The 15,246-nt window shown below is 43.7% G+C and overlaps 1 protein-coding gene across 1 annotated transcript in view; it reads left to right on the top strand.

Moving 5' to 3' along the window:
- Rarres1 (retinoic acid receptor responder 1) overlaps positions 1–15,246 on the top strand; it is a 47,098-nt gene that overhangs the window by 20,682 nt on the left and 11,170 nt on the right. Inside the window, exons 3-4 of the mRNA XM_023699715.1 lie at positions 10,162–10,224; positions 12,723–12,909. Of these exons, the coding sequence (XP_023555483.1) occupies positions 10,162–10,224; positions 12,723–12,909 (250 nt within the window). The remainder of the gene's footprint in view (positions 1–10,161; positions 10,225–12,722; positions 12,910–15,246) is intronic.

The raw sequence follows: 15,246 nt of genomic DNA, 5'->3' as shown, positions 1-15,246 counted from the left end.
TTTTGAGGCAGGGTCTCGCTATGCAGTTCTGACTGGTCTTGAGCTCACTTTGTAGTCCAGGTTAGTCTTGAATTCACAGTGAGCCTCCTGCCTCAGCCTCCCGAGTGCTGGGATTACAGGCCTGTGCCATCACACCCATAATTTTTAAGTCACACACCATTCTGAGTAGTATGAGGAAATCTCATGCCATCTTTTCTGTTCCTGTCCTGAACATGAACCTCCTGTCCAGTGTTTCCATACTGTCTCTACCTACTCATCAGTTGGGGACATAATAGCCATCTCCCTCCTCAGGTCAACTTCTGTGGTATCATAGCTTGTGTTCAAGTTGCCCTATTTTACCTAATAATGGCCCTATAGTATAAACTTGTCATTATGATATATAGTGATATTGCTCTATTTTCTTATTAGCTACTGTTTTTCAAAGTAATAGAACCAGTAGAATATATCTACATTCATAAGAGGGTATTTATTAGATTGGATTACACAGAGACTGGATGTTCCCACAGTGGCCTGTGAGAAAGCCAGGGAAATCAGTAGCTTCTCTGTCCTCAGCACAAGAGGACCTGATGTTGTAGCCCCAGTGCAGGGCAGAAGACCTGGAACCCCCGGAGAGTCAGGAGGCATAGGTCTGAGTAAGGCTGGAGGATCTGGAGTCTGATGTTCATATGCAGCGGCAGCAGCAAAATAAAGCAAACACTTTGTTCAGAAGAGTGCAGTGCACGCGTGCCAGCAAGCTTCGCCTGCCTTTGGTTTTTGTTCCATCAGGGCCCCCGTCTATAGAATGGTGTGATCCACACTCAGGACAGGTCTTCCCTACATACTTCGACCTACATTCTAGATGTCTCTATAGACCCCCCAGACACGCCCCTAAATATGTTTTACCAGTTTTTTAGGTCTCTTATCTAGTCAAGTTGACAGCCAAGATTAAACATCGTAGTAATTTCTTACTGTACCTAATTTACAAATTAAACTTTATCCCAGGCATGTGTTTATAGAAAAAACAGTACATATAGAGCTTGTCACTATTCATGATTTCTGGCACGCACTGCAGTTCTTGGAATGTATTCTCAGATTAGGGGGAGCTGCTATATAGCAAAGAACCTATCCATGTAGCAAGAATCAAGGAGTAGGTTTTCTTCAAAAATTACAGTAGTCAAGAAGGGATGGCTTCCATCAAGAAATCAAATAATGAATGCTGGTGAAGTAATAGGGAAAAGAAACTAGATAGATAGGTAGATAGATAGATAGATAGATAGATAGATAGATAGATAATGTTTTTTTAAAAAATGTATTTAGTACAGGGTCTACATGGTCTACAGGGTGTCACTACACAGATGGGACTTATAGTGATCCTCCTGTTTTCAGTCTCCCAAGTGCTGGGATTATAGGTGTGTGCCACCACACTCAATCTCAGTTGCCCTCTCAGCGCACCCGGGAGCGGGGCCAGCCCGGCATGCTGGAGATCAAACCCCAGCTGCTGTGCTCTGCCTAAGCAGGTGCTTTAGTCCACTGAGCTATCTGGCCAGCCCTGCCATTATATTGTTGGCAGGAATATAAATTAATATAACTACCAAGGAAATCAATATGGAAATCGCTAATAAAAACTAAAACTAGAAATTCCATTTCATTCAGCTATTCCTCCTCTAGGTATCTTCCCAAAAAGATACAATGACAAATGCATTACCCATGTTTACCCTGTAGCAGCACAATTCATAACTAAGTCTTAGACTCCCATCCAAGTACTAACCAGGCCCGACCCTGCTTAGCTTCTGAGATCAGACGAGATCGGGCGCGTTCAGGGTGGTGTGGCCGTAGACATAACTAAATCTTAGAAACAGCCTCTATGCCTATCAGCAGATGAATGAGTAAAGAAAATGTAGTATTCTTACACAATGCAGTGCTGCTCTGCTATAAAGAAGAAAGCACTTGAGTCATTCGTAGGTAAATAAATGTACCTTGAGACTGTAATATTGTGTGAAACAAATAGACACACAAGCTTAAATATCACATGGTTTGTCTTATATAAGAAACTTAAAATATAAAGAGCAAAATCAAAGAAGTAGGAAAATCTTTTTCAAATGGGAATTGGATGAAGAGGGGAGGGAACGTGGATAAAGAATTGAGATGTGTTATATACTTGTACCAACTCCCTATAGGAATGCAATCATTATGTAATAAAACATTGAAACTAAAAAAAAAAATTTAGTCTAGCTTGACTTCTCTAAATGTTCCCTCTTGAAAAATGGTGCACACTGTGTTGTGAGGGCAACTGTCTGTTGTGCCTGCTGAGGCGGGGTAGACTGCCACCTTGACTTGTTCAGGTATCGCAACCTGATTTACCGGTAACTCCAGGTTCCTGTGTCACCCACTCTGAAATAGCACTCCTCTGCTTCATTTGGTGCTGATGGTACACTTGGACTTCTAGAGGCACTGATTGGCCTATTATTGGTGGTTCAGTTGCACTCTAAAGAACGTCGCCCAAGCTACTTGGCATCTGTACCCCTCCCACAGAACTTCTTGGTCCTCAGCAGCTAGAGAGAAGTTGTTCGAGTGTAGTGTCTGGACCAAAGGATCAGCATCAGCCGGGGCTTGCAAGAATGCCAGTTCCCAAGCCCTACCCCAGACTTCCTGCGTCAACACTCTAGAGCAGGCCCGGTGTACTGTGATTCTTCAAAGCTTCTCAGGGATTCTGCTGCACACCCGTGTTTGAGAAGTGCTGTTCAGCCGGGGAGATGGCTCAGTGGAATAAGCGCTTCCCTGGCAAGCGCAAGGGTCTGAGTTCAATCCCCGGTTCCGCCAAAAAAAATAAAAAAAAAAAAAAGAGAGAGAGAGAAGTGCTGTTCAACAGAGTGAATTTCAAGCCACAACTGATTAAGAGAGACCAAGAAAGTCACTACATCCTTGTAAAGGGAACAATCCAAGAGGAAAAGATAGTGGTCATAAATATATATGCATCAAATGCCAGTGCACCCAATTATATAAAACAAATACTAAAGGGATGAAAAATCAAGTAAGCACTAACACCATTGTATTGGGAGATCTTACTACCTCACTGTCACAAATAGATCAACTAGACAAAAAATCAACAATGAAATATTCAAACTGAACCAAACTTTCTTTTTTTGCGGAACCGGGGATTGAACTCAGGACCTTGTGCTTACCAGAGAAGCGCTTATTCCACTGAGCCATCTCCCCGGCCCCTGAACCAAAGTTTTGAACAAATGAGCTTAGTAGATACTTCTACCCCACAGCATCAGAATGCATGTTCTCACTCAGCTGCTCCTGGGATGTTCTCCAAAATAGGCCACATACTAGCTCATGGAACATGCTTAAGTAAATGAAAAGGAATTGAAATTATCCCATACATATTATCAGACCATAGTGCAATGGAATTGGAAATCAGTGGCAAAAGAGACCTGCTACTCTAGAACAAAGTCCATGTAAGCAACTTTCTCTAATCCAGCCTCCGCTGCGCACCTACATCCCCTGGCTCACAATCCTACCTTTTGTGGAGTTCTCTTTTTCTCTTGGCCTGTCTCAATCCTGATCCTTCCTGGAGATTTTCCCACCTACACTGGATTGTGCTTCCATTCGTGACTTGCCTGAAGGGCTCTACATCCCAGGGCTCCTTAGGAAGACTCAGCTCATCCTGCCTTCCTTGTTCATTTGGGTTGAGTTGGATCCTCCAGAAATTCATGGTGATGTCCTAACCTTCAGTGCCTAGGAACGTGTCTTATTTGTAAATAGATTTTCTGCAGATATAAAAGTTAAGGCCACACTGGATTAGCACAAGCCCTGAATCAAATAACTGGTGTGTTTATTAAAAGGCCATGCGAGGATGCAAGACACACGGAGTAAGACATGTTTAAGGTTCAAGTGCTTACTTGATTTTTCATCCCTTTAGTATTTGTTTTATATAATTGGGTGCACTGGCATTTGATGCATATATATTTATGACCATTATCTTTTCCTCTTGGATTGTTCCCTTTACAAGGATGTAGTGACTTTCTCTGTCTCTCTTAATCAATTGTGACTTGGACCTTGTAACAGCAGCCTTAGCAAACTGACAGGCACAGGCCCACGTGTGCACGCCGAGCAGCGGCCGGCTTTCTTTGTGCCTTCTGGAGAACCGGCTGGCTACCTCTGGTTTTACAACCTTTGTGGTACAACAGAAGTGCCACTCTAGAGGCAGCTAGTGGCTGGTTGCCACTGACTATGCCACTGACTAGTTCGGTGACTTTCGGAAATTCCTTAACTTTGGGAAAGTACCTGAGTTCCTTCATTCTTAATAATAATACCTGCCTCAAAGGACTATATATAAGTTCATATGAAGTCATCAAATCAGGTGAGTCATATTGTCAAAGTGCAGCATATCTATAGATAGATATACCTGTCTCTATAGATTTTTCCCCATAATTTCCTGCCAGTGGTTAGCAGCATGCTTTTTATTGAAACACTGAATAAGTGCTTCATATTGATTTCATATAGATTTGAGGAACACTTCTCTCAATAAAACAAAAACAAAAAATAAATCTAGCATAATGAATCTAGTTCTCTGAAGGTGCTCCACTGCACTTTCTCAAGCAGGACTTTGAAAGTGTCCTACCTCATTTCCAGTGGACTCCATGTCAAGTCAAAAATCGAACAGCTGAAGGGTCCGCTGAAGAGCCAGTCGGAGACAGGGGATGTGGCAGGTATCCTGGAGAGGCATGGCTTTGCTCTCATCATTGCTCAGTGGGGCCAAAAATCAATAAAATAATGTGAGCAAAGCCAGGTTAGCACAAGAACCCTCTGGCTAGTGCTCCGTGGTTTAAGGCACCTGGGCATGTCCAGCCCGCAGCCCAGGGGTTGGTACTCCTGTCTTGCTGGGGCTGCACTGAGCGAACAGGAAGTATCTTGGCTTGTTTATAAATTATATAATATACTTAAGGTGCACAAGTAAGAAAACTTTCTTTTTTAATATTTTTGTTATAACACAGACATGTCCAACTCATGGGCCATAGGTTGGGCATGCCTAATTAATTCTCTTTTATACATAATTAAAGAAATCTGTAGTAACATGCTACTAATTGATTCCTTCAGGTTCTGTAGTCACATGGTCATTTGCTTTGTTGATTTCTTTTTTTCTTTAGTAAAGGGCATTAATCTGGAATATATCAGAACAATGTGCTCTGCCTCTGGCTGTGCTTCAAGAACGGGCTGTAGTTTCCTTGTCTGTGTTGCACGTGGACAGTTTGGGCGACGTGGGGTGGAAGGCATTGAAATGCTGTGGTCTGAGCTACAGGCTACTTGGTCTCAAGAACATTGGAGCTGTTTCTTGCTGTTGCCCGGGTTGGGTTCAGTCTTCAAAATGCCTTTTTATCTTTTTTTAATGGCTTTGATTTAATGGGCTTACGGTGCAACATATGGCTGTCAGCAACCTGTTGTGCAAGTCACAGGTGAAGGGCTCCTGGCCAAGACAAGGGGGCTAGCTGGGAGCCGCTGGCCCAAGGGCCTGAGACCAAGCTTCTAGAACCCAGGCCATGTGTGCGGAGCAACCTACCACTAAGGCGCTAATGACAGGAAAGCCATCACCCTGTGGGCTACAGCACCCACACCAAGTTATCTTGGACTGGATTAACACTTTTTAAATGGCTCCATATATTTTTAAAGATCTCCATGAGCTTGTTGGGGTCCTCACCTCAGGGTTCATTGTCATCTTTAGTCAGTGTCCCTAAGTGTGTGTCTGTATTCCTTTGGGTATTCATTCAAAATCGCCCAACTACCCTCCCCATTGGCAATCACTATAAAATGTATGCTGTATATTCTCTTGTTTATACATATTCCTTTTTTTTTTTTTTTTTTTTTTTTTTTTTTTGGCGGAACTGGGGATTGAACTCAGGCCCTTGCACTTGCCAGGCAAACACTTATTCTACTGAGCCATCTCCCCAACCCCTATACATATTCTTATGAAAGATAGTGTTGGTTTGTGTGTGTATCTTTATTTTGTAAATTTTTGCTAGTGGCAATGTCAGTGCATTTTGTTTGTTTTCATTCACATTGCTGCATGTACAACTGGTCTCTCCCCGCTGCCTCTTGTGTGGTGCTCCACGATTTACATCTCCAGTTTACCAGATGCAACCATACTGCTTGCTGTGCCCCCAACTGCAGTGGCCCCTGGCCCTCATATGAGTCAGTGCCTGTGTAGACCTGCATTGCTCTTTCATGGGACACAAACCCAGAAGCAGGTTTCTAGCTCACAGGGGTGTCTGTGTGCACTTGGCTTGACCACCTTAGCAGACCACCCCACCATCCAGGTGACAGCATTCTTAATGTGCAAACTCTGGCAGCAGTTGGCTTGTTCACCCTGCAACTAAGAGCCAGTGTGACAGTTGTCCAGTGTTTCTCTAATTTGCATTTCTTTAATTTCTGATGAGCTGAACAGGTCTTGAGTGCTTTCTTAAATTCAATACATGTAATGTGCTTAGGACAGGATTCAGTCTTGACCTGGGAGAATTTGTTGTTGTTGTAGTTGTTGCTCTTCTTCTTGTTCTTGTTCTCCTCCTCCTCCTCTTCTTCTTCATCTTTTAAATGACCCTTGATGTTAATGATGTCATCTTAATATAAGCATTAAATGCTGTATCTTGGTGATTCTTTCTGGTATGGAATTATAATCATACACCACTTAAGAGTAAGGATAAGTTCTGGATCTTGGGTTACCAGGCAATTTCATCATTGTGTGAATATCATAGAGTATTCTTCTAGGTGGTACAGGTAGTAGGTCAGTCACTCAGTGTGGCCTTTTGATGCAATCGAGATGCATAAGCGTGAGGTGTATGAGGCTGTGATTGCGACACAGCATACTAATTTAAGCATTTTTTTATAAATAGAGTGCACTGTAAAATAATGTTAAGTGTATAGTGAATATAACTGGTAATAGACATTTACTATCGAGTGTTATATGCTGCACGTGATTGTATGCATTATGACTCTACACACATGTAGCAGGCAGGTTTGTTTACACCAGTACCACCACACACCTGAGCACACACTTACGACAGCTATGTCTGTTGAGTGACCATAATTTCTGACTTCTGTGATGATCTAATGGCACATCATATGAGATCCACTGTTGACCACGATGTTGCTCTGCTGTGCAGGACTTTACCCAACTTCATATTTGTGCCTTCCAATGGGACTGGCATCTGTGCCCCACATACCTCGCTTATCTTCAGAGTCTGCCTCCTTCCCTCTCACCTCAGCTAACCTCCTGCTCGCTCAGTACTCCCTCTGGACACCTCTGCACTCCGGCAGCACTTATCCACACTCCAGCAAGAGAATCTATTCTGAATCCCTCCTTGTCACTGTTTCTTTCCCTCAGGCTAGAGTCCCAACCCATGGGATCAGCCTCACCCTGGTCGCCATTCCAGTCTCTGTTCTCTAACCTCCCTGACTGCTCCTCAGAGCCTTTGGCCCTCTGTACCTTCTCTATGGAATATTTGCCAGGTTCCCTCCCTACCCTGTCTTTCTTATTCCTCAGGAGTTCATCTCAGATGTCACTTCCCTGATCCCCAGACTAATAACTTTTGTAGTTACACTTTATAGCTCATACATTAATCATAATTGAGTAACTCTACAGTAACCTATTTAATGTCCTTTTCTCCCTAAACTGCTACCATTGTTTCGCTCACTGTACTTCTTGCACCTAGTGTGGTGCCTGGAATATGGTAGACGCTCAATAAATTCTGGAGTGGATGTTCTTGAAGAGGAAATAACTCCTTATAACAAAACATTCTGAATCAGTGACCAAGTTCAACACAACCCTAAAACCTCAGGAGCGTGAGCCCTCCTCCCACGCTGGAGCAGCTTATCTCACCAGAGCAAAATAGCATCACAGGAACTTGTGACTCAGAGCAAGGGGGAGGGGAGAGGCCTTTGAGGGAGATAAGAGGATTGTGCATTAATACAGGATAAAGTACAACCAAAAATATAAAAAGCCTATTTCAGACGAAATGTAGCCACTCTTAAGAGTGGCTGTGAGCGTGACATAAGGAAATCAAATCAGCCAAGAAAATAACTTCCCAGGACAGCCTTCACACTGGCTTGGCTCAGAGCCCTGGCTAGCCGGGTTCTATTTCTTTCCCTCCAGATAGTGACTGGGACCTCGGTTTTCCTCCCTGTGCTTCCAAAGAGCTGACCCAAAACAAAATTTTGGGTCCACTATTGAAAATATGCTCAATCCTATTAAGAACAAGGAAGGCTTTTGTGAATGCCTTTGTACAGCAAGTAAGCCTGCCCAATCGATCCCTGATGTGAGCTGACGATCCCCAGGACTTCTCCTTCCCAACATGTCCCCCACAGGCTGGGAACCATTTCCACAGCTCCTATGCCACACCTAACTTGACACCTGACTCCCATGAAGGAGGTGACACCCAGGAGCCGCTGAGTGAACATGCAGAGCCGACTAGTAGGTCCTCCAGTGCACGTGCAGTGGCCAGAGAGGATCCCAGGCTTAACACCTGTGGGCAAGCAGCAGTTTTACTGCCTCTTAAGAATTCCTTGTTGGTGAGATTAGTGCTGCTGGGAGGGGGAGGAGAGGGTATCAAAGACAAAGGGCCACCATTCTGTACTTCTTTGATGAGGCCAGGCAGGGAAGACATAGAACTTTAAGAGTCTTCTAAGAAACGACCTCTGAGATCCTTGCTCAGCCACCACCATACATGCCACATCTATTTTTGTATTTTTGTTCATTTTCTGTCTAGTGTTATAGAACCACTTTTAAGCCACTGTAACAGTTTCGATTTTAAATATCCTCCAAGACTCACGTGCTCAAAGGTTGGGCCTCCTTCTGTGGTAGCACTGGGCGGTGGCTGGACCTTTAAGGTGTAGAGCCAACTGCAAGGAAATCAGGTCCCCGCAGTGTGCTCTTGACACTGAGCCCTGGTCCCTTCTCCTCTTTTTGCTTCACAGCTGCCAAGAAGTGAGAAGACTCCTTCACCCATTGCTTCCCTCCCTAAGGCAGCAGGCTCAAAGGCAACAGGGCTGAGTGACCTTGGCCAGAAACCTCAGGGAAACTTCTGAAATCATGAGCCAACAGGAACCTTTGCTCTTTTGACTCAGACAGTTACAGAGCCCACATTCTCATTCTCCCTGCTCTTTGACTTGAACTTGGGCCAGTCTCTGGTTTGCAGCAGTTCTTCCCCTCCTTCAGGCCTATAGATTTTTATAATAAAAATAGGCAAGTACCTTCACTTGTGGGCTGACCATATTCTATCCTGAGCTCTGTTCATGCCTCAGCCTTAGTCTTTACAGCACCTTCATTCTGGAGTTATTTATTGTGGCTCCCACAGTTTGGGGATTAAGTTCCCTAACAAATGAACCTTTCCAAGACCTGTATGGAAATTCTACCTCATGGCTGTTTCTGGGGTGGCCTCAGCCTTTAGGTCTCATCTCTACCTCAGCTTTGGGTGTGGCTAGGGTGCTCCACCCATCCTCCCTCCTTCTGCTGTCTTTCCCTTTCTTCCTGTCCTTTAGACCTCTGAGATGACCTCATCCTAATACCGTTGTTCACCTTAAGAGGGAATAGGAAAGCCGTAGTCTGTTTTATTCACAGATGTAGCCCCCAGCTCAGCGTCTAGTGAAAGCATGGGATAGCTAGGGATGAAGGAATTCACTCCAGTTCCCCACACACTTGTGGTGCTCTGACAAAGTAGGCTGCAGCCTGCATACAATTATATTCCTTTCTTATCCTCCCTTTCTGAGTAGCAGTCCACCTAGCAAACAGAATGGCATGATGGAATGCAAATTTGAGATCTTTGCTCCTAAAAAAGTCCCCAGAGCTGGGGAGATAGCTCGGTGGTCTAAGTGCCCAGCAAAGCACAAGGTCCTGAGTTCGATCCCTGGAACCCCAAGTGCACTGTGCTGGCCACTGAAACTGGGTGTGGTGGTGCATGCCTATAATCCCAGCACTGGAAAGGCTTGAGAGACAGGAAGATCAACATGAATCCGAGCTGCATTTCAAGACCCTGTACCATCACCACCAAGAAGTCCCCAATTTCATTGAGGTGGAATGCAACAGCTGCTGCTTGCACACTGTGCTGTCCTAAGAGTGTGGTTCTTACATGAGGATGTCAATGATTAATGGAGCTTCCAAAGTACTAAGCTTCAGTTTTTATATTTCAGGTTGATCCAAAAAGGGGATGTAAAGTTGACCTGGTCTTTAGCACAGAACGCTACAACCAGGAGGTAAGCCACAACAATTACTGAAGTATTCTCTTAGCAAGTCCTATGAATAGACTTAAACAAAGTGAGAATCTTAATAAAGCCTGGAGGTTTTATTGTAATTTTCCTGCTTTGTTTTCTGTTTGTTCTAAGAACTGAAAATCAAAGCAGGCTGAAAATCAAGAGTCAGCTACTTCAACTTCACAGCCTTAAGCAGTTGTATTTAAAACCATCAAATAAGAGTCATCTCCCTTTTTTTAGGGCCCTTGGGAGAGAATTTAACAGTTCCCTTTGGTATCCTAGCACTTCTGAGTTCTTAGAATGACTCACTCTCAAATGCCAACTTGTTCTTTCCTGTCAGCTCATGGCATTTCTGGTTCGCTGGTCTTGCATGAGGCCAGTCCCACGAGCTTACATAGATAGAGGTATCTGCAAATGCAGAGCTGTACCATGCCTGTGGTGGGCATTATTAGCCTCATTGCCGTTCCCACCATATTTTGCCAACTTTGCTTTACTCTGTTTTTAAGAAGGGAGTAAATAGAAAACATGTGCAGCAATTAGAGCCACATGAGCTTCCAAATTCTGGGCGAGGCTGGGAGGTGGAAGGTTACAATCAGAGCAGGGGTAGGGGGACCAGCCAGATTTTCTGTGTTCAGAGTCCAGGCAGCTGGGGAAGACTGGGAAGTGCCCAGCATCAAAGGATCTCAGGGAGGCAGAGCTGTAGAGGCAAAGGCAGCATACCCCAGCCCGTACTTCTGGAAGAATGCTTTCAAGCATACAGCAACAAGTTCTAGCTTGACAACTGTACTCCAACTGGGTTTATTAAACTAAGTGTTCAAACATTTTTAGAGGATAAGGAAGATGTCTTTGATCTCTAGTGTTGCAAACTGAAAAAAAGCATTAAAGCTAAAAGGGAAATAATTATCAGTTTACTTCAACCTATGATATGTTCCTCTGGATTTGCTCCTATAGGTACATTAAGAGCACAGCTGGCTAATTGAAGTGTTCCATTTCAGGAGGTGAAGGAAGGTTCTTTTATCTTCAGGCAGCTGCTTTGTTTCTGTGGAACTGTTGGGGGCAGGGGTGGAATGCAAGACAAAAGGGAGTAATACTGTACCTGGTTCTTTTTGTCTTCCTCGGAAATGACTGACATCAAAAGAGAATGCAAGCACCCTGTCTTATGCCTATTGACGTGCCTCTTCCTGGAAACCCCTTCCACCTTCTTTTCTGTCTTGTATCAAAAGTTAGTATCCTGAAGTACTCTGCATTTCCCATTCACTCAGAACTGGCTCTCACAGATGGGAAAGTTCTCCACTGGAAAGCCTACATCAGTTTTTTGAGTTAGTCATAGAAAAAGGCTTATTAAGCACGTGCAACTTTGATTATAATCTGTTTCCTTGTGGGCATTTTCATTTCTGATTTTTTTTTTTTTTTTGCGGAACCAGGGATTGAACTCAGACCCTTGTGCTTGCCAGGGAAGCACTTATTCTACTGAGCCATCTTCCCAACCCCTTCATTTCTGATGGTTTTAATTGGCACTCCACCCATTGAACAACTACCAAAGTGAAAAGAAAGTTGTTGTCTCAACTGGCAGTACCTAGAGGAGCAAGGATCCAATCACATTTTAACAGGAAATACTAACTCGGGGCCTGTGGCTGGGCTTGGATGGGGCCACGACTACTGGCCCACAAACTCCTTCATGTTCAAGAGCACTACTCGATGGGACAAACAAGAGCACTTTTCTAGGAATAAATGCCCTGGCTTTAGTTGTTGACTTGAGGAATCTATGATCAAATGGGTAAAGAACCACTATCCTAGAAATGAGTCATACATGTTTAGCTGAAGCTGCTTCTTCATTGGAAATAAGTGATGGTAACCTCAGAATTCCAAATACATCTTCATTTAACCATGAATGTAGACAGGCGTCTCTCACGTTGGTGAATGAGTCCCTTTGGATGAGCTGTGTCTCCACTGTTAGACTTGATTGCAAAGCAGAGAGGGTGAGTTAGTGAGGAGTGAAGAGCTGAGCCCAGACGTAAGTGAGCTCAGAGCTCAGCTTACCACTACGAAGCTGTGAGCCACGGAGAAGGCTCCTCTTAGAACTTAAGTATCTTAGTTACTTATTGAGATGGCAGAAATATGGTATAGATATCCACTGATGCCAGCTTCCTCTTTTAAGTTAGTTACCATAACATTCAACTAAGCATTGTGCTGGCCCACAGTAGAGACTGAAGTACCCTCCATCTTGGGGTGTTGGGCCAGACAGTACTTAAATAAATACTGCTGATATATAAAGGCACATCCAGAAGAAAAGAGTTTAATTGATGAAAAGAATAAAGGACTGTTCCATTCAGGTGTGAGCACAAAAGTCACTTTCTATAAAGCAAGAATTATATTAATGATAGAGCACGCTGCCACACACAATGACATTGTCTCCATCGTGTGTGTGTGTGTGTGTGTGTGTGTGTGTGTGTGGCTATGCATGGGAACCATCCTATTTAATTCAATATTCTTTACTTAAGGAAGGTGAGGAGGAGCGTTTGGGGAAATGTTCTGCTCATGTGTTCTTCAAGAATCAGAAACCCAAACCGGCCATTAATGTCACCTGTACAAGGCTCATGGAGAAAAAAAAAAGACAAGAAGAGGATTACCTGCTTTATAAGCAAATGAAGCAACTGAAGAACCCCTTGGCTGCAGCCAGCATACCTGGTATGATCAGAATATGCAGTTTCTTTACTTGGGGATTACTAAATCTTAAAAAGAATAAATATTTGTGCCTGAAGGGGCACATGATAATTCAACTAGAGATTGTGGTGCACCTCATTAAAGAAAACTTGAAAGCATGTTTTTCTGGTTTTCATCTCTAGTACAATTTAGTGTCTCCACCAAAAGCTATCTGGGTCTCTGGCTCCCCAGTTTCCATCCCAGGACATGGGTGCAGCAAGAGCTGGACCTCCAAGTGAGAGGTGAGGTGGTCCTTGCAATTGGGCACACATAGAAGGGTATAGTTTTCTTTCTTTCTTTCTTTCTTTTTTTTTTTTTTGTGGTACCGGGGATTGAACTCAGGACCTTGCGCTTACCAGACAAGCATTTATTCTACTGAGCTATCTCCCCAGCCCTGCAGGGTATAGTTTTCAGGGTCAGTTTCAGAGCCTGAAGTAACATTTCTAGAGACTTTTGGTGGTGGCCTTGGGAACCTTAGATGACAGGACACACTCCTGTGCCTCTCCTGTGCCCTATGTACCAGGGCCGGCTAAGTGGCTGTCTCACCACTCTGGGTGCTGCAGTGGAGCTGTGTTTCCCTGAATTTCAGGTCAGTACCTAATGGACAGTGATGCCATCTCTAATAGGTAGGCTTTGCCCTCTGCAGTGACTCAGCTGAAGTGAAGCACAGCTCATTTGTCCTGGCACTCCACAGACTGTGTGGGCAGCTGTTGGGACCGGGCACTTACCGGCAAATCCAATTTCCAAAACCACAAAGCAATCTCTGGACTTGCACAACTTGGGAATTAAGTTTGACATCTGACCACACACTCTCCCAATTTGTTCATTTGCCCAGCTACCCCCAGGGATCATGACAAACCTATGTCAATACTGGAGGACCTGCAGGCTCCATTCCTGAGTGTGTCTGGTCCCCATCAATTTACTGACACTCAGTAAATGTTTTTAAAAACCCAGAGGTGGAAATATTGCCTCTTATGTTTCTAAAATTCAGAAGCACAGGTTTTCTAACAGCTGTGAAAATGGTTCTCAAAGCATAGTTCTCTGCTCAGATCAAATCCAGTGCCAAAGAATTATGAGGAGCAGTTCAAACTCTCACATCTCAGTAGAATGTGCTTTGACTTAGCAATTGGCTCACTTATTTAAAGCAGTACTGACACCTGGAATCTGTAGTTATTTAGGGCTTTTTTCTTCCCCTTAGTTAGGGAAAAAGGGATTATCTCCTCTTGTCAAAACACACATCCAGATGGTACAAGACATTTACTTTGAATTTTTGCCATAGGATCGGCAGTTTCAACAATTTAGTAGCACCCATTAACTGGATTTTGTTCAGTTACTACATCCTGTGTTCTCATGAGGATCATTCTGTAGCAATTTGGTTGCTAGGAAATTTTAAGAAAATCTTAATAGAAGTAACAACTCATAGGCTCTGTTCTCACTGTAAATTCAATAGACACTTAGTGCTATTCAGTCTGTCCATGTTTGGAAAACAACTTCAAATGAAGATGGTCTGATTTTCGATCCCTGGAGTAGCCAGCTCAAATCTTGGCGTATTCTATTTAGTCACCAGTCAATCCAAGGCATTAGACTACTGTAGTATAATTGGTAAGCTGAGAATGCTTAGTTCTTGTTCCACATAGTTTTTCCTTTTAAAAATAAGTCATTTTGTTTTTGTCAGGTAAAAGTAACACTTCTACTGAATTCATAAATTCCCTTAAGTGACCACCAGTGTACTGCATAGAGAGGAAAAGACCAGGTGCTATGAATGACCAGCTAACGTTGGCTATGCTTGGTGCACTCATCTTTTCAAATGTCTTCATTGTCCACAGTACATAGTGCAATTTATTTATCTTCCAAGGTTATGGGTTTGGATACCACAGATCTGGACTTATGTAGCACCGTAAGATGAAATATGTGATGGAGAACTGCAGGAAGCTTTCAATCAGTGAAGACAAGGATGATGGAAACCCCTCACTTAGCTGACCTCAGAGTCTTCCATTACCCAATATCCTGAAATCTTAATGGTTTAGTTGTTCATACTAGGAGGAAATGATAGACTCATTCATTAAATACTGATACTCTCATCACAAAGTAAAAGTCTCTGGGCTGGGAGACAGCTTGGTGGCATAAGTGCCTGCCGCACAAGCACAAGGTCCCATGTTCAATCCCTGATACAGCATGCCCTGCTGGCCCTGGAACCTTAGGCACACTGTGCCAGCTCCGCTGAGCGTGGTAGCACACACTTGTAATCCCAACAGTGGGGAGGCTGAGACAGGAGGATCACTACAAGTCTGAGCTGTGTATTGAGAACCTGTCTCGAAAAAA

Source organism: Octodon degus, unplaced genomic scaffold (genome assembly GCF_000260255.1).
Source record: "Octodon degus isolate 3935 unplaced genomic scaffold, OctDeg1.0 scaffold00115, whole genome shotgun sequence".
Lineage (NCBI taxonomy): Eukaryota > Metazoa > Chordata > Mammalia > Rodentia > Octodontidae > Octodon > Octodon degus.
The sequence above is the reverse complement of the archived record's forward strand: the minus strand, read 5'-3'. Positions and strand labels throughout refer to the sequence as shown.